This window comes from Kogia breviceps, chromosome 9 (assembly GCF_026419965.1).
Source record: "Kogia breviceps isolate mKogBre1 chromosome 9, mKogBre1 haplotype 1, whole genome shotgun sequence".
NCBI classification, from domain to species: Eukaryota; Metazoa; Chordata; class Mammalia; order Artiodactyla; family Physeteridae; genus Kogia; species Kogia breviceps.
This window is the reverse complement of record NC_081318.1, coordinates 13,435,074-13,455,599: the sequence shown is the minus strand read 5'-3', so window position 1 is coordinate 13,455,599 and position 20,526 is coordinate 13,435,074. Positions and strand designations below refer to the sequence as shown.

The window sequence follows — 20,526 nt, the reverse complement described above, 5'->3', positions numbered from 1 at the left end:
GCGCCCCGATCCTCGACCCTCTGATCCCCGCTCTCCGCACCCCTTCCACGCCCTTGGCGCCCGGACGCCCACCGCGCGCGGGGACTCGGCTCTCTACAACCCCGCCCGACTCCTCCCCACCCCGTACTCGGTGCCCGGGTCCTCGGCCGTCCGCACTGCCCCCGCCCCAGCTCTCCACGCCTCGCCCCGCCTGGCCCTTCCTCACCCCCACCCGGGCTCTCGGCGCCGCGGCCCTCCGCACGGACCCCCCAGCCCCACCCCGCGCAGCCCCTCCGCTCGCCGGCCGGCGTGCGCGGCGACCCTGCGGCGGCGCGGCTCTGTCTCCACCCGCGCGGCCACCTCGCGCGGGTCACGTCCCCGACCTGGGCCTGGCTTGGCCCCTCGGGCGTTCAGTTCTGAAAGCCCTCGGGCCTCAGGCCCAGGCGAGGTATCCGGGAGGGAGCGGGGACGGATGGGCCAGCCCTCCCGCGGCGGAGGCGGGGCAGGGTTGCGGGCCCGCGGGGCGGGGCGGCCCTGCGGAGGCCGGACTCGCAGCAGGACCCGGCAGAGGCTGCACACGGGACGCGAGGTCTGAGCGCCCCGCGTCTCACAGCTGCCTCGCTTTCAAGTGTAATACTCAGCGGGGGCCCCGACTCAGGCCAGCCTTGCGGAAAGAAGGAACGAAGATGGGTGCTCCTTAAGTGGAGGCAAGCAGCCTGGACCGCGACCTCTGGGAGAGCATGGTGACCCCCTGGCGCTTCTCTGTCAGGGTCTGCTTGTCGCGTCTAAGGGGCGTGGAGCTCACAAAGGACCTCGGCCTTCTGAGACCCTCTGGGTGCTGTCGCAAGGCGAGACTCTGTTGGCTTCTGCTTGGCACTTTGCCCAAACTCATCTCAGCCTCTGAGGACATTGGCAAGGGGGCCTCCGAGAGCTTGTGTCGGCAAAGGACCAGTTGGGGTGACCTGGCTGAAAACGGGCCACTGGAGAGAGTCGCCCCGGAGCAGCGGCTAGGCTGCCTCCTTCTGCACTTGCGGATCTGGCTCCGGGCGGGGGCGCTCTTGGTGAAATTCTTCCCCCTCCTTCTACTCTACCCCCTCACCTACCTGGCTCCCAGTGTCTCCAGGCTCTGGCTCCACCTGCTTCTGAAAGCCACCGAGACGTCCGGTCCAACGTACATCAAACTCGGCCAGTGGGCCAGCACCCGGCGTGATCTCTTCTCAGAGGCTTTCTGTGCGCAGTTCTCCAAGCTGCACGTCCAGGTGACGCCCCATCCTTGGACCCACACTGAACACTTCCTACGGCAGGCCTTCGGAGAGGACTGGGGGAGGGTCCTTTGCTTTGAGAAGCAGGAGCCTGTGGGTTCCGGCTGCGTGGCCCAAGTGTACAAAGCACGTGCCAATCCTGCCTTCCTGGAGAATGACAGCATCCGGAGACTGGCCACAGCCTCCAGACTGCAGCTTTCTTCGGAAGCTGGGGAAGTCCAGGGGCTGAGAGAGCTCCTTGGACACTTGGGGAAGGCGTGGAGGCCTCAGGGAAGTCTTGCCGACCAGTCATTTCTAGAAAGGCTGCTCTTCCCTAAAGCTGACCTGGTTGGATCAAATGCAGTCTTCTCTCAGGCTTCGGGACTGGCCCATGGACCACAGCCAGATCACCTCATCCCTGTGGCCGTGAAAGTAAGTGTTCTGGTGTTTGCAGCCAGGCCCTTCCCATCTCTAAAATCTCACCGACTCCACGGAGCCGCCCAGATCAGGAAGTCCCCTTTGCAAGTCACCCCACGTTGCCTTCCATTGATTTCTTTTAGCTTGACCATTATCTGAGTGCCTGGGATGCGCAAGCTGTTTGATTTCTTGGCTTGAAGGAGTGGTGATGCGAATGGTCTGAAAGAGGAAAATGAAGAGGGTTTGGAGTTGGCTGCCGCTGTGGGTGGAGGACCCACCATTCAGCTGACCTCCCGCTCTGGGGTCAGAATAGACCGGAGACAGACTGTTAGGTGTGCTGTCGTGAGCCCAAGAGGGTGGCGTTCATTTTACAGAAGTGGCTTCCTTCTCTCTTTATTTCCAATCACCCCTTCCCGGGCTCCATCAACTCTTCTCTCCATACCTTTCCACCCCTGTTCAGCACATCCCCACGAGAACTGGCAGATGCTAGTAGCAAATACCCCAGTGCTCTCTTTTACCCGCTCAGATAAAACCCTCCCAAGGGTGACTCACTCCGACCTACTGAGTCATACTTTCCAAGGGAAGAGCCTGGGCCTGGCTTTTTATAAATGCTGCAAATGAGTCTCATCATTAGGCAAATTTAGGAAACACTGGTCCAAAATATCTCGAAGGTTCCCTCTGCTCTGTGGGATACAAAAGGAGTGGATGCCTGCTGTATACCAGGAAACATGCCCGTCTCCTCAGATGCATTGTTTAATCTTTATTAGATGCCTGAGATAGGCATTTGTTTTTCTTATATCTTTATTTATACTCCACTTTATTCCTAAAAGGATTTGAGGTGGAGGTAGGGGCTATTGTCCACATGGGGTTTTTTTTGTTTGTTGTTTTGGCCATTCCATGCAGCATGTGGGATCTTGGTTCCCTAACCAGGGATCGAACCGGCGCCCCCCTGCATTGCAAGCATAGTGTCTTAACCACTGGACCACCAGGGAAGTCCCCTATCTGCATGTTTTAAATGATAGAACAGGAGGCTGAGAGAAGTTGCGCAGCTTGTCCAGTTTCATACAGGAAACGGGTTGCAGAGCTGGAGTCTGAACTCTTTCCATCCCACCTCTGGAGTTCTGTGACTCTAGAGCAGTATTTTGCAGGCTTTGGACCACCTGACTCAGCTGCCTGTACACTCAGTAAAATGCAGATTCCCAGCTCCCCTTCCAGCCAGTCTGATTCAGTACGTCTCCCCCCGCCGCCTTTTTAAAAACATTTATTTATTTGGCTGTGCTGGGTCTTAGTTGCAGCATGTGGGATCTAGTTCCCTGGTTATGGATCGAACCCGGGCCCCCTGCCTTGGGAGCATGCAGTCTTAACCACTAGACCACCAGGGAAGTCCCTGACTCAGTAGGTCTTGGAGGAGATCTGGAAGTCCATATTTTCACCAAGCAACCCACGGTGACCTTTATGCTCACTAATGTTTAGGAGTCACTGATCTAAACTTAATGTATTTGGAAGGAGAGGCCCACCTATTCTTCCCAGCAACGCTGAGTGCCATGCAGGGGAGCTGCCCTCTGAGTCTCCTCAGGAAGACACAAAGGGAGGAAGGCAGGAGCATCCTGGGCGGACTGCTTCCCCTTTGCTCTGATGAGAAGCCTGCTGACTCTCCTTTGACGGTGGGACCCAGCCCTGGCTGGGTGAAGTGCCCTCCTGATTGATCCCTCCTGTCTCACTGTGCCTCTTTTTGGCAGGTGTTGCACCCTGGCCTGCTTGCTCAGGTGCAGATGGACCTGCTGCTGATGAAGATGGGCAGCCGAGTCCTCGCACTTTTGCCAGGAATCAAGTGGCTCAGCTTGCCTGAGATTGTGGAGGAATTTGAGAAGCTCATGGTGCGACAGGTGAATTCTCTTCCCCTCAGTTGTAAATAGCACACAACAGTTTTTGCCGTTAGCAGCTGCTTAGTAAATGCTGAATGGATGAGTATTTTCCCAGTGCGTTGTGGCTAATGTAGTATATTAGTCAGGATAGGTGATGCTAGCTGATATAACAAAGAATATCCAAATCTCAGTGACTTAATGCAACAATGTTATTTTTTGCTTATATGAAAGCTCCATGCAGGTGAACTGAGGGAGTGAGTGGGAGCTCTACTCCACAGTTATTCAGGGACCCAGTTTCCTCCCAAATTTGTCATCTGGGGTCAGTGTGGAATGGGGAGAGAGACCATGGAGGGTCATGTAAAGGATTCTGTGGCCAGGTCTGGAAGTGATATATATCACTTCTTCCCAGTCTACAGGTCAGAGCTCTAATCACACGGGCCCAGTGTAACTACGAGGGAGCTTGGCAGTCTTCCTTAGTGTCTGGGATGAAAATGAAACGAGTCTGGTGGAACATATAGCATTATCTGTGCCACAATCAATCAATGGCCAAACTCCGGAAGGAGAAGAAGAATTAGCGAAGTCACACACCGTGCCTTTGTTTTGCTTTGTTTCCGGGGCTTAATGAGTAGACAAGGACCTCCTCCTTGTCCAGGACCCTTGGGACACCTGTTTAAGTAGCCAGACTTGGTAAACATGCTGGAGCCTTTCAGGGCTCCAAGGAGGCATCTGTGCTGGCTTCCTGGCAGTTGGCACAGAAATTGGCAGGCTTTCAGAAACAGTGTGCCAAGTCTTCATTTATGTCCTCTGATTTAGGGTTTTAAGCCCCAAGGGTGCATTTTAACGTTTAGAAAGCTTTGCTTTATGCTATGGGGTTGAGTGGTTTTGATAATAAAAGAAAATTAAAACAGAGAAAAATAACTTCTTTTCTGACACCCATCTTGGCATTAATCACTCTCAGTTCTACCACCCACCTAGGCTTCAGTTCCCCTTTGAGAAGTCCAATAGGCATCATGGGATCCCATCACTTGAAACTCAGACCTCTATAGTGCACCCCATTTATCTCAAAAATCAACTCTTCCTACCAGCTGCAGCTCTGAGTGGTCCAATCACGTTCCCAGCCTTGAAATCTTAGAGTCTGGGTGTATGTAGGGGGTGTATGTTCATTTATAAATTCATGTAACATGTATTAAGAACTGTGTTAGAAGCTGGTGAACTAAGAAAACATGTGAGGTTTTCCTGTCCTCAAGGAACATATAGTAGGAGGAGGAGGGCTGATGTGAAATATTTGGAGAAAAAGCATGAGTTACAATAGGCGTCTCTACAGGTTCAGTCGGGTTCAGTTGAGGCTCAGAGGGGAAGTGGTCATTCCACGCTGAGGGTCCAGGCTCCCTAGGCTTGCATTGATTCTCGAAAGGGGAGTGTTCGCAGTTGGCCCAAATGGGGGAAGAACATTCCAGTCAGGGGGGAGTAAACAAGGCACTGAGGTGGGGGGGGCATCTGGCAGGCTGAGACGTTCAGCACTCTGCAGATTGGGTGCAGCTGGAGTTTTGGGCAGTAGAGGAAGGAGGAGGCGCCCCAAGAGATGGACCTGGAGAGAGGAGCAGGGGCCAAACCATGGCCCACCTTGGACGTCATCCTAATGAATGCAGACTCCATCCTGCAGGTGGGGTTGGGGGGGACACCAGCACATGGATTGGAGAGAGGGAAGATGGGGGACAGGGATCCCAACTAGGACACCTCTGTTAGGGTTCAGGTGACTGGTTTTGAGTCACCATGGGAGGAACAGTGGGATGGAAGAGGGGAACAGACCTGAGAGTGGTGAGGGCTGCAGAGTTGATGGCACCGAGTCTCCCATGGGTATGGAGGGTAAGAGAGAAGGTGTAATCTGCAGTGACTCGCAGGTGACTGGGGGTAGGGTGAACATAAATTCAGTTTAGACAAGTTCTCCAGCTTGTCTGCTGTCTGCAGCTTGGAGTTCACATCGTGGGGTAGGGATGGGGCTCGAGACTTCTGGGGCAGCCCGAGTTCCTTGGGAGTTCTGCAGGCGAGTAGGTGGGGAAGGCAGGTGAATCTTGGGACTTGCTAGCTCTTGGGGGGGTTCAGATTTTGCTGTCCCTGCGCCCAGACTACCCCTTCCCTCACCTCTTGTCTCCATTTCCCTGTAGATCGACCTGCGTTACGAAGCTCGGAATCTAGAACACTTCCAATGCAACTTCCTGAACGTGAACTCTGTCAAATTCCCCACCCCTCTGCGTCCCTTTGTCACCAGGGATGTCTTGGTGGAAACGTATGAAGTGAGACTGAGAGCTTCCCCTGGCCCACCTTTTACTCATAGTCAGGTTGTCTCCCCTTCACAGGCAGGCCTGAGTTGGAACAGACAAAAGCCAAGAGAGCATGTGATTACCGCCTGTAAAAGTGAGAGGGGCTTGGGTGCGCCTGGGTGGAAGGCAGTGTAGCAAGGCGGCCGAGGGCCTGGCCCTGGCCTCAGACTCTCTGGGTTTGGAAGTCTGCTCCGCCACTGTGTTTGCGGGCGGGCCTCAGCTCCCTCCTGGGCAGCAGTGGGCAGCCTTCCTGCCCCGTAGCGTCGTCCCAGGAGTCGGTGACACGTTGAATGCAAAATGCCCTCTGCACAGAGACTGCACAGCCAAAGTGCTCAACACAGAGGAAGTGCTCCACAAGTATTCCTGTCACCGCCTTAGCTGTCTCCTGGTTCAGTCTCCTTTGTAAAGATCGTAATGAGATCCAGGGGAGTGACCTGAATGACCCACGGTTACTAGCTGTGTGACTTTGAGCAAGTTCCTTCAACTCTCTGGGCTTTTAGTTCTTTTATTTAATTAGGGATAACAAGATCTGTCTCAATAGGCGGCTTTGACAATTAAATAACTAACCTATAGGAAACGCGTACTGACTGGCTCCCCTTTCTTCACTCTTCCTTTTCTTTTCCCTCCTGTGAGGTCACAGAGCTCATTCACGTCCCTGTTGGCTGATTCTTGACCAGGAACAAGCTCACCCTGACAGCAAAGCCTCTCTTACCTGTGGGTGGCAGTCATTGGATTTCCTCCCTAGTAAACCTATGGGACTTGTCGATACATGTTGTAGAAGGGAAGGGTAAACAGGTTTAAATTATCTTGTGGGTGACAGATTCATAGGGGCTCTAGGAAGGAAAACCTCTCCGGGTCACTTCCCAGTCAGCGGGAGGGCCGTGCGGGTGTGTCCCTGTGGAGGTGAGGAGCGGGGCAGTCGCGGGCTGTGCAGGCTAAAGCTGTCCCCTCCCCGATCTTCCCCCAGGAGAGTGTGCCTGTGTCTAGTTACCAGCAAGCCGGGATTCCCGGGGACGTGAAGAGGAAGATTGCGCGGCTGGGGATCAACATGCTCCTGAAGATGGTGAGTTCACGGCAGGGCGGGCGCTCAGCGGGCACGCGGTGGAACTGTGTGTGGGAGGCGGGGGACCCTGCTCGGCCAAGCAACCGGCCGCTGGCTGCAGAGGGTCAGCTCCGGAGATAGCCGAGCTGACCCAAAGGCGCCTTCTTCTACAGCTTTCTGTTGAGCGCTTTCTCCGTGTCACGCGCTGTGTCTCTGTGCAAGAGTGGGGAGGGAGACCCAGGCCCTGCCCGACTTGCCTACAGTTTAGACAAACAGCCAAAGACAACCTCGGGTGTTACATGCTATTTCATTCATTCATTCAGCAAGTATTTGTTGAGCACCTGCTACGTGCCAGGCACTGAATTAAGTGCTGGATTTACAGTTGTGAGCAAAAGAGACATGACAACAATGTTCAGGGAACTTTCCCGTTCAGTGGGAAGACAGGCAATGCTAAGTAAGTGGGTTAAGTACGGGTACCCGAGGGTCATTTAGGATGGGCCATCCCAGCCCCAGGATTTGTTCAGGAAGTGGTGCCATCTCCTCTGGGATGTGAAGGAAGTCTAGCTGTCTCCTTGGAGAGGATGGCCTGACACTCAAAAAAGGCTACAGTGAGCCCAAAGCACTCTCAGTTATTTCATCACTAGTAGTAACAGCAGGAACTCAGCATTGTTAGCAGCTCACGTGTAGGAGCAGAGAAAAAAGATACATGGGCTTCCCTGGTGGTGCAGTGGTTAAGAATCCACCTGCCAATACAAGGGACACGGGTTCAAGCCCTGGTCCGGGAAGATCCCACATGCCACGGAGCAACTAAGCCCGTGAGCCACAACTACTGAGCCTGTGCTCTAGAGCCCATGAGCCACAACTACCAAGCCCACGTGCCACATCTACTGAAGCCTGCGCGCTCTAGAGCCCGTGCTCTGCAACAAGAGAAGCCACCGCAATGAGAAGCCCGCACACCACAACGAAGAGTAGCCCCCGCTCGCCGCAACTAGAGAAAGCCCGCACGCAGCAACAAAGACCCAATGCAACCAAAAATAATAAATAAGTAAAAATAAATAAATTTTTTTAAAAAGAAGATACTGAGATTGTCAAGGGTCTGAGCTCTTCCTGGTGGTTGGCACAGAAGAGAGTGGTCGAGGCAGAGACGGCTGGTCTAGGAAGCATAGTGAGGACAAGTGCCCAGGTCTGGGGGTGCAGAATTGGGGTAGGAAGGAACCAGGCGTGTGGTCAGAGAGTAGGAGGAAAGAAACCAGGTAACCAAGGTGGAGCCGTGAGGGCCAGGCAGGTGGCAGAAGCGGGGCGGAGGTGAAAATGGGTGTGCTGAGCGGGACGGTGGTGTGGTGCAGGCAGACAGCGCAGGAGGCTGTAAGCCAGACACCTGGAGGGGGCTCAGGGTGACAGAGGCTGGTGGTTGAGTGGCTCTGACTTCACCTCCAGCCCTGGGGTGCGTGGGTATTGAGAATAGGTAGCCCTCACCCAAGGGGCTCCTGGAGAAGCGGGGTTGTCGCTGGAGAGCTGGGTTTCCACTGTCAGCGCAGTGGAAGCTCAGTGGGGAGAGGACTTTGTCCCCAGAAACAGGGCTCCGAGGCACACCGTGGGCCAGAGGGTGCAGGGGGGAGTAGCTAGGGGAGAAGCAGTGCTGAGCAGCGCTCAGGAGTCGGGAGATCACGGGGGGCTTCCAGCTTGTGGGATCAAGGACCCTGGGGGCTCAGCTAACAGCAAGGTGCAAGGTGCCAGGAGGTTCTGTCCGAGGGTTGGGGGTCAGCTAGCCTTTGGTGACCGTATCCTACAGGTGTGCAGGCCCCGGCTTCCTCAGTTCCCGGGATTTTCACCAGGATAGCAGCCTCCCTTACCTCCAGCAGAGCCAGGATCTGGACTAGAAGGGTCCCTCTGTGACCTGCTGCCATGACCACCATGAGGGATGGGGTCTTCGGCCTGCATCCAGTAGGAGGAAGGGCTCTGTGTTGGCTGGAAGGAGTCCCCCAGGAGCCCCTCCAGCAGCAGCGGCTCTGTACCTCTGCCCCAGGTCTCTCCTTCCCCTCAGAGAAGGATTGCTGGTGGTTTCTATGATCTTTCACAGCAGGCAGATTCCTGTTCCACAAAGTCACGCCTGACTTTCCCTCCATCACAGTCCCTGGGGCTTTCTTTCCTGCTTAGCAGGTTGAAAGCCATTTCTCCCAGCCTCCCCGATTCCATGTGCCAGGACGGTTGTCGGGATCACTGTTAGACTTCATTATGTGGACGGATGGAGGTAATGGAGGCGAAGTCTGATTTATGAAATAGTTTTAAAGAAAGGAAGTTACATGAATTGTAAGAACTGAGAGGTTTGGGGAAAATCTGTCAACAATGACTAGATAATTTTTAGTTTGAATATTAATTGCTCAACTCATAGAGTAGAAATAAGTCTCCTGAAATGCGGTTTGGTGTTTGATCATGTTCCCCTATGATCATTTTTAATGCTCTTTACTTTGAAAATAAATTTACTCTTGAAAACATCAACCTGGCTTGTCCCTGTACAAATTTTGAATCGATGATATCACGCTCTGAGGCTTTATAAAACACACACCTCTCTGCCTTGTAATTCATCATCGGGAACTCGCCGTCACCCTGGAAGCTTTTCCACCTGTGGCCTCGTGGTGATGGGATGGTGAGGCTGACTTAGCCTAGAGTAGCTCTGATCTCTTCCCAGGTATTTGTGGACAACTTTGTCCACGCGGACCTTCACCCTGGGAACATCCTGGTCCAGGGCGCCGACGGTCTTCCCAAGAGCCAAGAGGCGCAGCCTCAGCAGGTAGATGTCTGTGACGCGCTGGCAGTGGCTGTGACGCCTGCCCGGTGCCCGCTGTGCCTGGTGCTTCTGGACGCCGGCATTGTGGCCGAGCTGCAGGCTGCCGACCTGAGGAACTTCCGGGCAGTCTTCATGGCCGTGGTGATGGGGCAGGTGAGACCCGCTGGGCCCTCGGGAGTTGGGGCTGAATTTTTTAGGCCCTTGGGAACCTTGGGGCTCCTCAGCGTTTGTCATTCTTGTAAATGCCTGTGTTTGCCAAGGGTGCTCCTGATGGAAATGGGTGGAGCAGAGAGAGGAAGGAGGGAGAAGGAAGAGGAGCAGGAAAATGAAGCTGCCTAAGGCTCTGTAGTCAGAACGGGCCTGTTCCAGCGGCTCATGGTTTGGAATGATGGGAAGACACGCCTCCTTCCCAAATGCTGTTGTTCTGGTGGTCTCTCTTCCTTCCTCAGTAAGTGTACAGTTGGGCCCTGGGAATGCTAGCTTCTTGACTGAATGACAGCCACCCTGGTCTGTGCCATTTGCTGTGAGAAGGTGAGGCTGGTGAGAAGCAGCAGCTCAGGGAACTTATTCTCCAGGTGTGGGAAAACACCTGGCTGGGGCAGAGGGGGACAGAAGTGGTTTTTTTTTTTTTTTTTTTGCGGTACGCGGGCCTCTCACTGTTGTGGCCTCTCCCGTTGCGGAGCACAGGCTCCGGACGCGCAGGCCCAGCGGCCATGGCTCACGGGCCCAGCCGCTCTGCGGCATGTGGGATCTTCCCGGACTGGGGCATGAACCCGCGTCCCCTGCATTGGCAGGCGGACTCTCAACCACTGTGCCACCAGGGAAGCCCGACAGAAGTGGTTTTAACCCCTCACCCCGTGCCTCTGAGGGGCTCCAGTGGTTGAGGATTATTATTTAGCAAAAGGAACTCAGCAAAACCTCTACTGAGTCAACCTAAAGTGCCACATCAAGTGTGACAGTGAATTCTCCAGCAAGAAAGACCCTGGGAAAGAGAAAGCTGATAGAAAAGGCGAAATTCAGAGGAACCCCTGCTTAGGAGGCTTCTAAGGGGGCAGACCAGAGGCTTGAGCCTGAGCCAATTTGAAAGCATCTCCCAGGCCGAGGTTCAACACTGAGGTGCAGTGGCTGGTGAGGGGGTGGGAGGTGCTCCTCTGCACAGGTTTGGGCAAAAGAAGAAGGTCACAGCCGAGGAGGAGGAGCTTGGCTCCTGGGCTGTGACCATCCGGGCTGCGTGGGTGCTGGGGAGACCATGGAGGCTTTGATCAGGGGCTTCCTGGGTGGAGGAGGAGCGAGACGGCTGGAGCACAGAGGCCGGGTCAGCCGTGAGCAGGGAATTCTGTTCGGGCGGGAAGACCGCCCTCGAGGATGGTGTGGCTGGTCCAGCCTGGCGGCAGGTCCTGGTGGCTCTGGGGCAGGCGGGTTGGTCGGCAGTGCCGCATAGCAGGCACTGGCTTTGCTGCTGGGCCTGGGTGGCCTTGGAGGCAAAGGAGACAGTGCAGCTCCTTTCCTTGACTGCACTGAGTATAGGTGGGGCCCCACTGCCCAAGACAAGCTGCAAAAGACCTTGACTGTTTACCAGGTATGGTGGGGCGGGGAGGTAAAGCTAAAAAAGGATGGGTGGCCAAAAGCAGGGTGGTAGAAAATTTGGGGTGGAAACAACTAGGATATGAAGAAGTTTGGGCAGAGCATCTAGTTTTGTGCCTCTTGACACTACCAAGTTTTTTTCTTTTGCGTCTTCCAGGGCCAAAGAGTGGCTGAGCTCATCCTGCATCATGCCCGGGCCAGTGAGTGCAAGGATGTGGAGGGATTTAAGGCTGAGATGGCCAGGCTGGTGACCCAGGCCAGGAAGAACAGCATCACGCTGGAAAAGGTGAGCAGGCCACTCCAGGGGCAGGGGCCTCGGGGTGTTTACTGACCTTGCCCTTGGACACAGCAAACCACAGGTCTAAGGGAGACCTCTTCATGGAGGGAGGTCTCGAGGGGCTTGGGTTTTAAGGCAGATGAAGAACAAACCTTTTCCTCTGCCCACTTCTTGGAGGTGTGAGGAGGCCCTCTGGAATCCCGGCTTTCAAGAGTGGCTCCCTGACCGGGCTTTCCTGGGTGGCTGCTGGGACGGTGACATATGTAGTGCTGCGTACCTGCTCTGCCCAGACCGGGGGTCGGCTGTTCTGCTCTTTATCTCCGTGGAGCTCAGCGGAGCATGGCGGTGGGGCGAGGGAGGACTGAGGCCCCTGAGCAGACAGGACATACCGAACGTTCACGTCCTCTATTTAGACCTGCAGCAGAGCCCACTTGGTATTCTGCACACAGGTCTGACAAACCTGAGTTTTCTTCCCAAGTTCATTCCCGAGTCCACGCTAGCTGGAGCGCGTCAGAACAAGAGGCGGCCCCCGGCGCTGCCTGTCGTATTTATTCCGAAGTGATGTCTGCGTGTGCAGGAGTGCGGGGCAGAGGCCTCCAGGCTGGTCCTTCCGAGGGGTCTTTGAACTCAGCTGTGAGGTGGAAGTTGGGCTTGTGCGCGTGCAGTCCTTTCTGGGATTTGTCAGGTGGTCTGTTTCCGCTCACTGCTGTGTGTGCGTGCGTGCGTGCGTGCGGACGTGGGACGGCGCCGGCAAGGGAGAAGGGGTTCCTGGGGGCTCCGCAACCTCTGCAGACTCTTTATTCTGTTTTCCAGCTTCAAGTTTCCATCCTTCTCTCGAATGTCTTTAAGTTGCTGATGACTCACAAGGTGAGGCCTGGGTAGAGAGCTCGCCCTCTGGTCAGGCAGGAGGGGAGGGCTCTGGGGAAGGCGGGTGGCCTCAGGGTGGTGACAGGTACTTTCCTTACGTGAGATCTCGTTTTTGAAAACGATGCACGCACCGATCCCTGTGGTGAAGAGTGCTGTTTCCGTTTCTTGACGTCCGGCAAGATCTTTCCTTGGTCACGTTGTGATCCCACATTGGTGGGGTTTTTGGTGAAAAACTTTATGCTTTCCAAAACTTCTGACAGGTTCCATTTTAAAAATGACTTAAATATCACCTTAGGATTGGGGAAAGCTTTAATCATTGCTAGGGGGCTGGCTTGGAGAGAACCGGGAATGAACACACACTCCTGGCAGTTCCGTTGCACGGGACGGGGAGCCGGAGGGTGAGGCTCACAGCCAGCTCTGCACCGACCAGCTCTGAGCCGCTCAAGCCTCTCTAAGTCTCCCCGGGGCCGCTGCGAGGGCCGGATGAGGCCGTGACAACGGTAGCAGTGTGCCGTGACTCCCCTCTACGCACCTAATTTAGCTGTGTAACATTTATGAGTATGATTCAATCCCCGCAACATTCCTCGAGGCCAGCACTGAGCAACTCGCCCCGGCCAGGTGGGCCCCATGGTAGTGCCCGACCCCGTGCCCGCAGCCCGCCTGCGGAGCCCTACTCCCAGCTGCTTTGTTCTCCGGCCTCCGGGGCTCCCACGGGCACACAGCCTTCCTCGCACACTGCGTGGGACACAATGGTTACCAGCGCTTTAGATGTTTGCTGTTGTCATTGTGATTCTCAGGACAGGACAGCAGAGAGAGGGCCGATCGAGTACAGCCACTCTATTTCAAGTGCTTCACCAGGCACTTAATTTAAAACAGTGCAAAACATTTTAAATTGTGGTTAAAAAAACAGTATAGGGCTTCCCTGGTGGCGCAGTGGTTGAGAATCCGCCTGCCGATGCAGGGGACACGGGTTCGTGCCCCGGTCCGGGAAGATCCCACATGCCGCAGAGCAGCTGGGCCCGTGAGCCATGGCCGCTGAGCCTGCGCGTCCGGAGCCTGTGCTCCGCAACGGGAGAGGCCACAACAGTGAGAGGCCCGCCTAGCACACACACACAAAAAAAACAGTATAAACTTTACCCCTACCCATCTCCAAGTGCACAGCTCAGCAGTGACAACCACGTTCACATAGTGGTGTAACAGATCTCTAGAGCTCTAGAATTTTCTCATCTTGCAAAACTAAAACTCTGTATCTACTGAACAAAAACTCCCCATGTCTCCCCCCAGCCCCTTGGCAACCACTGTTCCACTTTCTGTGTCCATGATTTTGATGACTCTAGATTTCTCATATAAGTAGAATCATATGGTATTTGTCCTTTTTTTTTTTTTTTTTTTTTTTTTTTTTGTGGTACGCAGGCCTCTCACTGTTGTGGCCTCTCCCGTTGCGGAGCACAGGCTCCGGATGCGCAGGCTCAGCAGCCATGGCTCACGGGCCCAGCCGCTCCGCGGCACGTGGGATCTTCCCGGACCGGGGCACGAACCCGTGTCCCCTGCATCGGCAGGCAGACTCTCAACCACTGCGCCACCAGGGAAGCCCTGGTATTTGTCCTTTTGTGACCAGCTTATTTCACTGGATGTAATGTTCTTGAGGTTCATGCACTTTGTAGCAGATGATAGGATTGCCTTTATTTTAAAGACTAAATAATATTCCATTGTAGGTACATACTGTATTTTCTTTATTCGTTCATCCTTTCATGGACGTTTGGGCCACTTCTACCTCTTGGCTACTAAGAACAGTGCTGCAATGAACACGGGTGTGCAAATGTCTCTTTGAGATACTGCTTTCAATTCTTTTTTTTTTTTTTTTTTCAAATTTTATTTATTTATTTGGCTGTGCGGCATGTGGGATCTTAGTTCCCCCACCAGGGATCGAACCTGCGCCCCCTGCATTGGAAGCAAGGAGTCTTAACCACTGGACCATCAGGGAAGTCCCGACTGCTTTCAATTCTTTTTGGATATTTATGCAGAAGTGGGATTGATAGATCACATAGTTTCTTTTAAATTGAAGTACAGTTGATTTACAGATGGTATTTTTTTTAGTTTTTGGGGAAGCTCCATACTGTCTTCCATAGCCTGCACAATTTTACATTCCCACGATGAGTGTGCATTTGTAACATGCCGCTTTCTCCTGATCAACCATCTGACTCCCCAGACAAGTTTTTGGGCCTTAACTGAGACAAATACCCCTTATTTATTTATTTATTTTAAAATATTTAAATATTTATTTATTTATGGCTGCATTGGGTCTTTGTTGCTGGCGCGGGCTTTCTCTACTTGCGGCGAGGGGGCTACTCTTCATTGCGGCGTGCGGGCTTCTCTTGTTGCAGAGCACGGGCTCTAAGCGCTCGGGCTTCAGTACTTGTGTTACGTGGGCTCAGTAGTTGTGGCTCACAGGCTTTAGAGTGGAGTCTCAGTAGTTGTGGCACACGGATTTAGTTGCTCCGCGGCATGTGGGGTCTTCCCGGACCAGGGCTTGAACCTGTGTCCCCTGAATTGGCAGGCAGATTCTTAACCACTGCGCCACCAGGGAAGTCCCTGGTCCCCTTTACTTTTAACAAAGATTATTTCCCCATGAGTCAACCTTCCATTGCCTGACCTTCGGTCCACCTGAAAAAAGATTCTTGTTCTAGGTTTAAATCCTGGCTCTACTCTTCCTACCCAGAGGCCTTGAGCAAGTCACCACCTGAGCCACCCTGAGCCTTAGCTTCCTTATCTACTGAATGGAGATAATGAGAGTACTTTTGAGAATTAATTGGGTAATCCTCATAAATTGTTATTACTATTAACTTGGCTCCAAAGGGAAAGAAACTGCTGTATTTGAGCAAAGCCGGTTGTGCTTGGTCTCAAAAAGACTACTGTGGATTTTGAAGAATGACCCTTATTTAGATTTCTGGTTCCCAGTGTAGCTGTAAACTATTCACTTCAGTATTTTTAAGTCATTCACACACTTACACACTCCCCCTAGAGAAGAGCTGTACACACTGCATCCCCTATATTTTCCTTAATATTTCTAGTAGGTGGGAGGTTGGGTGAGTAGATGAGATGGTGGGAAAAATGACTGGGTAGGGAAAAGAATGTTACGTAGATGATAAAAATCACATGGGCAGGAAGACGAGGCCGGGAGTGGACGGTGACATGTTACCCAGGGCACTCTCTGTATATCAATGGGCTTTGGAAAGAACCACTGTTTTTCTGTTTCAGGTAAAGCTTGAGAGCAACTTTGCCTCAATTGTGTTTGCCATCATGGTGTTGGAGGGGCTTGGCCGCTCACTGGACCCTAAACTGGACATTCTGGAGGCAGCAAAGCCCTTCCTTCTGCAAGGACTAGCGACCTCCCGCTGAATGCAGCAGTGGGTGCTTCATCTCAACTGGAGGCCCCTCCCAACAGCCTCTCCTGTGGCAGCTTGAACATTCTAAAATTGGGATTGTGGAAGACCTGCCACTGCTTTTCACTCCCATTTGGTTTCAGGCATCTGTTTTAAAAGCTTTGGGTTAGTTGGGGAAGTAAAGGGAAAGAAGGTCCTCTCAGTTCAGTTGTGGAAGCTGGGCCTGGTGTCAGGGAGACTGTATTTCAGGGAAAATGTTCTCTGAAGGAGGACGAATAAACTTACTTTGTTTTCTGGTTTTTCTCTCTTCTAATCTTAACCCTCTATACTCCCGGATCAGGTGGGTCCTGCTGGTTGTTTCCAGACTCTGATAGCTAGGTTAGAAAATGTCACAGACTCCTGTAAACCCATGGCTTCCAAATGTTTTTTGTTTTTTGTTTTTTTTGGTGCACTGCTTGCGGGATCTTAGTTCCCTGACCGGGGACTGAACCCGGGCCCTCGGCAGTGAAAGCACAGAGTCCCAACCACTGGACCACCAGGGAATTCCCCACAGTGTTTTGTGTTTTTTGTTTGTTTGTTTTGTTTCAAACGTTTTGATTATGTGCCCTATTGGTAAAAAGTTGCATATATTTATATATATGTGCACATATATTTATATATATGTGCACATATATAATTTATATAAGTTTTATACAGGTGCTACCATCACTAGCCAATCTCTGTAGGCACAGCCTTCACTTAGGGCAAGTTTCACTGTATCTCACATTATCCTCTGGAAAATTTAAAATATTTTTTGCCAACCTCTTGCTAAGTTGTATTATAAGGTAAAAGGAAAAAAAACCACAATAATTCATGGTTAATGTGACATACTAGAGATAGGAACAGAATCAGCTCTGCCGTTCTTCTTAAAGATCCCCTGCGCTCACATATTAGCATTTAGATTTTGGTTTTTCTGATTCTGGTTTTCAGGCCCTTGTGCATTTGCCCAGGGTTAATTTCGGTTAATATTAATATATAGATAATATAATAAGTACATCCTGTTAACCAGGACTGGAAATCCACGGTAGCACCCAGTGACACTCCAGCAGCAAAGGAAGGGGTGGTGGCCACTGCTGCCCTCTGCACTGGGCTCATCTACGGACTATTCTCTCAAAGCTGGTCTGACGTGTGTCTGGCCCACATGGACGTAGAGGGTCGCAGGGTCAGCTTGTAGAGTGGATATCAGTAAAGCTTAATTTCTTGTTTTTGATAAAAATAATATTTTCCCCACATTCCAGTGGATTCTCCTTCTTGTTTTGGAGACCACGGCTCTAGACAGTGAGTAGAAGCTCAAGCCTCCCTGCTCTCTAAAAGTCCTGCTCTGACCACAGGACTAGATCCTTTCATTCTTTCCTTAAGGATAAATGTTCTGTCTTTTAGGGAACAACTAAGACTTAGTTGGACAGAGATTCCTTTGGCGCAGTTTATTATTCAGAGGGGTGGAGATGTTGTTTGTACCTTCCAAGTCTTGAATCAGGCAGTGAGGTGCTGGGGGGCTCTAGGTAGCCCCGTTCAGCTCCCTCCTCATGGGCAAGCCAGCCAGACATTCGGCCCTTGTGCCAAAGGCACATACACTTACACTGTGGGGCGAGAGAAGGGGGCACTGACACAGAACGGGTGTCTCCCTGAGCGAACACCAGCAACACTGAGCTTCCTTTAAAGACAATGGATTCCATCAACCCACTGTGACTTGTATTAGTTATCTATCACTGCATACAAACTACCCCCAAATGTAGCAGTTCAATACGACTATACTTGTTACCTCATAGTCTCTGCAGGTCAGAAATGTGGGTGCAGCTCAGCCGGTCCTCTGCTTAGTCTTGCATGCCTGCAGGCATCTTGGGGCTCCACTGGGGTGTTTGATGCCAAGCTCACTCATGTAGTTTCTTATGGGCTGTTGGACCGTGGGCCTCAGTTCCTCAGGAGCCATTACAGCAGCAACAGAAAACAAACACAGGCTGGATTGAAGAGGAGAAAAATGGTTAATGGTTGTGCTTTAATACAGGTAATTTGCTGATTTTTAAAATAAGTATCTTAAAAATGCTAAACTTGATTTATACGTTCATCTTCATAAGGAGAAAAGGCTACTTCTTGGGTATAAGTAGATAAAGTGGCCAGGAGGGCATCTCCCCAAAGGAAGATCACAGCTCAATCCCACTAAAGTAGAAAGAACAAGGTTCATTTCTGTGTTACTAAAACCAATGGAAAGATAAGTTCCTTTCTTCTTTACAAGGCTTATAGGGAAAGGGAGATCAAGCAAGCCTTTAAAAGTAGAAAATTAGGGAATTCCCTGGCAGTCAGTGGTTAGGACTTGGCGCTTTCACTGCTGCGGCCTGGGTTCAATCCCTGGTCAGGGAACTGAGAACCCACAAGCCTTGCAGTGAGGCCAAAAAAGCCCCCCCAAAACAAACAAACAAAAAGTAGAAAATTAAATAAACATGAAGTTGTGTAAACAAGTTTTTTTTTTTTTCCTTCCTCATCCCCCTGCAGTGTTCTCTATTTCTAGCTATGGGATAGATTTTTTTTTTGGGGGGGGGGGGGCGGTATGCGGGCCTCTCACTGCTGTGGCCTCACCTGTTGCAGAGCACAGGCTCCGGACGTGCAGGCCCAGCGGCCATGGCTCATGGGCCTAGCCGCTCCGCGGCATGTGGGATCCTCCCGGACCCGGGCACGAACCCGTGTCTCCTGCATTGGCAGGCGGACTCTCAACCACTGCGCCACCAGGGAAGCCCGGGATAGATTTTTGATTTGGGGTTAGATGCTATAATGTTAGGCCATTTAGAGTCTGTCCTCACAGTTTGTTATCTCACAGTTTGAATCTGATTTGTATGTTGAAGCTGAGAGCTCAGTGTCTGGGCTTGGCATCCTTTCCCTCACCTAAAATGCATCCATTCAAATAGTGTGCTTATCTGAGAACCAAAAAGAGGGTTGTCATGCAACTTGCAAAAGGCAGTCAGGGATATTTGCCCTTGGAGTTTTTAGAGCATGTCTGCAAAACAAATATGCGTCGCTGTTACATAGTCAAAATAGTTTACTGATTGGGACTCTAAACTTTTTATAGCAAAAAATCAGAATTGGTGATGCAAAACATTAGAGCTAAGGACCCCACAAATGGTCTATAGAACAATATTGCTTTAAATACAAGCCAGCATTAAAGTTAAAACTTTTTATTTTGTAATTCAGAAAGAAGGGGAAGGTAAATGAATTTTAGTTTACCTGAAAAGCTTTTGCTACCAGGAAAGGAAAGTATTAACAAAGCAATAAAAAATTGCTGAGCACATGCTATGGGCCAGGTACTCTGTTAAATGGCTGATGAAGGGCACTGAGGCTTGGAGAAGTGACTTGTCCAAATTCAGAGAGCTAATCGTTGGCAGAGCTGAGGTTTGAACTCCAGATCTTCAGACTCAAGTTCTATGCTTTTTTGTGTGTTCACGCTGTGCTTTTTTTTTTTTTTTTTTTTGGTGGCCTAGGAATCACAGCATTGTTCTTTCCTGGGAGCAAGGCAGGCAGCTGTATAATATGGGCAGAGAGCTCCCTTAGGAAGGATGGAAAGCCCTGTCCTCCCAATTCGTGAACTTCCTATCTTAGTGATTTGTTTATGTCACTAGGAAGGGTAAGCGATGAATGGTAGCCCAGACAAAGCCACACTATTGCATGTCAGCTGGGAAGTCAACTTGCACCCAGAAAATAGTAAATTCTTTCCTATAATTTATATACTTAGAAGTTAGGAGGGCAGGAAAAGGCAGGGTCGGGGGTGGGGGGGATGAGTCCTACAGGGCCAGAGGTCAATCAATAAGTTCTTCAGAAGGGCATTATAGTAATCATAGCTTTATGTAAGCCCTTCTCCAGGGAGAGAGGTTTCCAGTTACAGGGCACATGGAGGCCCATATCTTGCCACAGAAATAGTGTCAGTTATATTCAATGCACTCAAATCCCTAAATTCAGGTCTACATTTCTCTCCATAAGTTTCCTATTTTTCATGCTTATGACTCAGTGTGAAGTCTTCAGTGCTTGGCAGGTGATCCATTTCAAATCGAAATCTCCAAGGTGTGAGGCTGGCAGGTTAAGTTTATAATTTAATCAAATCTGGAAGTTCTTAGGAAAACTATAACCCATAAGTGGGGACCTTAAGAATTTGGGGGGGCTTCCTTGGTGGCGCAGTGGTTGGGAGTCCGCCTGCCAATGCTGGGGACACAGGTTCGAGCCCTGGTCCGGGAAGATCCTACATGCGGCGGAGCACAACTACTGAGCCTGCGCTCTAGAGCCCGCGAACCACAACTACTGAAGCCCGCGCGCCTACAGCCCATGCTCCGCAACGAGAAGCCCCCGCTTGCCGCAGCTAGAGAAAGCCCGCGCACAGCAATTAAGATCCAACGCAGCCAAAAATAAATAAATTAAATAAATAAATTTTTAAAAGAATAATTTGGGGACTGGGGGGAGGGGTGTCTAGAGAAGTTTGGAGTTCGTCCAGGACTTAATAGAAGGCAATATTAAGAGACAAAAGCCAAGAATCCAGGGCTGGCTCAGGATCAAGGAGGCATAAATTGGAGGCCTGCTAAAACGTAGATGTATTGGCCCTACTCCAGACGTGTATCTGGGGTCGGGCTCCTCAGGGTATTCTGATACCACCAAGTCTAGGTGCTGACATTTCGGAACCACTGGCTGCGGGTTGGTAATCAAGTTCAAGTTTGCAGAACAATACAACCATGAAGGCTTTAAAGAA

At 51.6% G+C, this 20,526-nt stretch overlaps 1 protein-coding gene across 1 annotated transcript; it reads left to right on the top strand.

Annotated features, from left to right (window-relative positions):
* The first annotated feature begins 483 nt into the window (after nucleotides 1-483).
* Nucleotides 484-16,063, top strand: ADCK2 (aarF domain containing kinase 2). Its single transcript, XM_059074892.2, has 8 exons — nucleotides 484-1,652; nucleotides 3,377-3,523; nucleotides 5,668-5,796; nucleotides 6,791-6,886; nucleotides 9,555-9,806; nucleotides 11,395-11,523; nucleotides 12,328-12,381; nucleotides 15,640-16,063. The coding sequence occupies exons 1-8, from the start codon at nucleotides 720-722 to the stop codon at nucleotides 15,778-15,780; spliced, it is 1,881 nt and encodes a 626-aa protein (XP_058930875.1). The 5' UTR covers nucleotides 484-719; the 3' UTR covers nucleotides 15,781-16,063.
* Nucleotides 16,064-20,526: the final 4,463 nt, after the last annotated feature.

Bases quoted from the DNA above. Each gene is read 5' to 3' on its own strand.
- ADCK2 (XM_059074892.2), top strand. From the start codon at position 720: ATGGTGACCCCCTGGCGCTTCTCTGTCAGGGTCTGCTTGTCGCGTCTA. The intron at 5,797-6,790 runs GTGAGACTGAGA...ATCTTCCCCCAG, and splicing joins TCTTGGTGGAAACGTATGAA to GAGAGTGTGCCTGTGTCTAG. The intron at 12,382-15,639 runs GTGAGGCCTGGG...TTTCTGTTTCAG, and splicing joins AGTTGCTGATGACTCACAAG to GTAAAGCTTGAGAGCAACTT.